Consider the following 2140-nt stretch of genomic DNA (forward strand, 5'->3'; position numbering starts at 1 on the left):
GTTTAAAGAAATGCCACATCTGAGCAAACCACAGCTTGAACAAACGGACTTGGATAAAATAATATATGATGCCATAGAGAATGGAATTATTGAATTTATAGAAAAAATGATTAAATGTGCACGGGAAAAGATAAAAAAGGGAGAACAATTTTTTCGAACGCAATTCTTTTGCGTCAAGAGAAGATTTTTGGCCTTACATTTACTTTAGGAAAAGACAAGTGTCTAATGGGAACGAGGCATGATAATTTTTACAACAATTATTTACATCTTGCCGCAAAATTATCTCCTCCTTCTCAACTTGATATTGTAACTGGAGCAGCACTACAAATGCAAAGGGAACTGCAATGGTTTAAGGTAATGTATTTGTGCTCGGGTGCGTGATTGTGTTTGCGTGTGTGTGAACGCATGTGCATGTATCCCGTTATGATTGTTATTCGAGCCATTGTATCTGCAAACTTAAGCTGATGAAAGATATCATAAACTTATTTATTTGAATTTTATCTTAAATGTGCTCCCTCTCTATAACACCAGCACAGTTCTCATCAATAGGTGACAATTATCAAAGACATAATTCACATAAATAAGTTTCTCTTTTTTCTAAAAGTTTAAATTTTAGATGAGATGATTCAATATGATATTATTGTGAAAGTTATTAAAGACATAATTCAAGTATTGTCACCATCTATTTATGAAAAATTGTGCAAATGATTTCGTCCCTAAAATTCACTATATTTCGTTTTCTCTAATGCTGCACATTCATCTAAAATTGAATCGTCATTCTATGTTATTTCTTCCAATATGCAGGAAGTTGGGAGCACAGTACAACCCAAACTCAAAGAGGAACTAAACAGCTACAACAAAACACCAAAAATTTTATTCACTGATGAACACGAGAAGTTAGCCAAAGAAGCAGAGAACTGGATGAAAAATACAGCAAGATCGAGTATGATAGTGGGCACTCTAATTGCTGCTGTAATGTTCATAACAACTTTCACAGTACCAGGTGGTAATAAAAACGACACAGGAATGCCAACAATGCTGGAAACTCAAAGGATTCCATTCTTGATTTTCATGATTTCGAATGCCCTGTCAATGTTCAGTTCGAGTATGTCGCTATTGATCTTCTTGGGAATTCTTACGGCGCGTTATGCAGAAGAAGATTTTCTCAAGTCCTTACCGACAAAATTAATATCAGGACTGATGAGTTTGTTCCTTTCGATTATTACCATGATGGCATCCTTTGGTGCTGCATTGTATTTGATTCTTCATGAGAATTTGTCTTGGGTCACTGTTCCTATCATCGTCCTTACAATGATTCCAATAGTTCTTTTCTCCATCCTGCAGTTTCCTCTCTTGATTGAGATGACACAACGGACTTACGGAGCTGGGATATTTGGTAAATATAAGAAGAAATCCCGTTTTGCTAAGTTCAGAGCATGTTTGATATGGAGAAATCCATTGAGGAAGAAAAGACATTAAAAATTTTATCGGTCTTACTACAGAGTACTATTGAATAAGGTGTCCCAAATGTGTTTTTAGTTCATTTTCGTTTCTGTCATTTTAAGTAATGATGTATCCATGGTGTTTTTTCATATGAATTCTACTTCGCCATTCTTTTGGTATTAAATTAGACCATATGTGCCTATTCTGTGGGAATAAAACAAATTGGACACCACATTTTCTAGAATAATTTTTGTGTTGGATCTTGTCACGTGTCTCGCAGAATTCCATTGTTTGAAGAATAATCTTGAATTCTTAGTACGTACAAATAGAACCACATGTTGCAATATTTTGTAATGCAAATGCGAAGAGAATTTCAGGCTATATAACTCCAAATTTTCTTGCCTTCAATCTGGTATTAAAGCCTTGAAAAAGAAAAAATAATGTCCAACAGTCTTGTTTCCCTGGTGCCTTATTTTAATAGAAAAAGTTTGATTAATATTTCACTCATCAACCATTCATAAATTTATTCATCCATAAATAAATCCAATCATTCAAATAAACGCATAAAACAACCTTGGGAATCGCTCAACTATAAAATCACGCAATAAATGAAGAATTGGAATTACAACACATGATTCTAGACCTACACTCTATTACCACTTTTTGAAAACTGGTCCGTTAGGATTAGGAAAAACAA

General features: G+C 34.1%; 1 protein-coding gene across 1 annotated transcript; it reads left to right on the top strand.

Annotated features, from left to right (window-relative positions):
* Positions 1–225: 225 nt before the first annotated feature.
* On the top strand, positions 226–1479 carry LOC111371856 (ankyrin repeat-containing protein NPR4-like). The gene is made up of 2 exons (XM_022994025.1): positions 226–354; positions 805–1479. Exons 1-2 carry the CDS (start codon positions 226–228, stop codon positions 1477–1479), a joined length of 804 nt encoding a protein of 267 aa, XP_022849793.1.
* The last annotated feature ends 661 nt before the right edge of the window (positions 1480–2140 follow it).

The sequence above is a fragment of the Olea europaea genome, chromosome 2 (assembly GCF_002742605.1).
Source record: "Olea europaea var. sylvestris chromosome 2, O_europaea_v1, whole genome shotgun sequence".
In the NCBI taxonomy this organism is placed as follows: Eukaryota; Viridiplantae; Streptophyta; class Magnoliopsida; order Lamiales; family Oleaceae; genus Olea; species Olea europaea.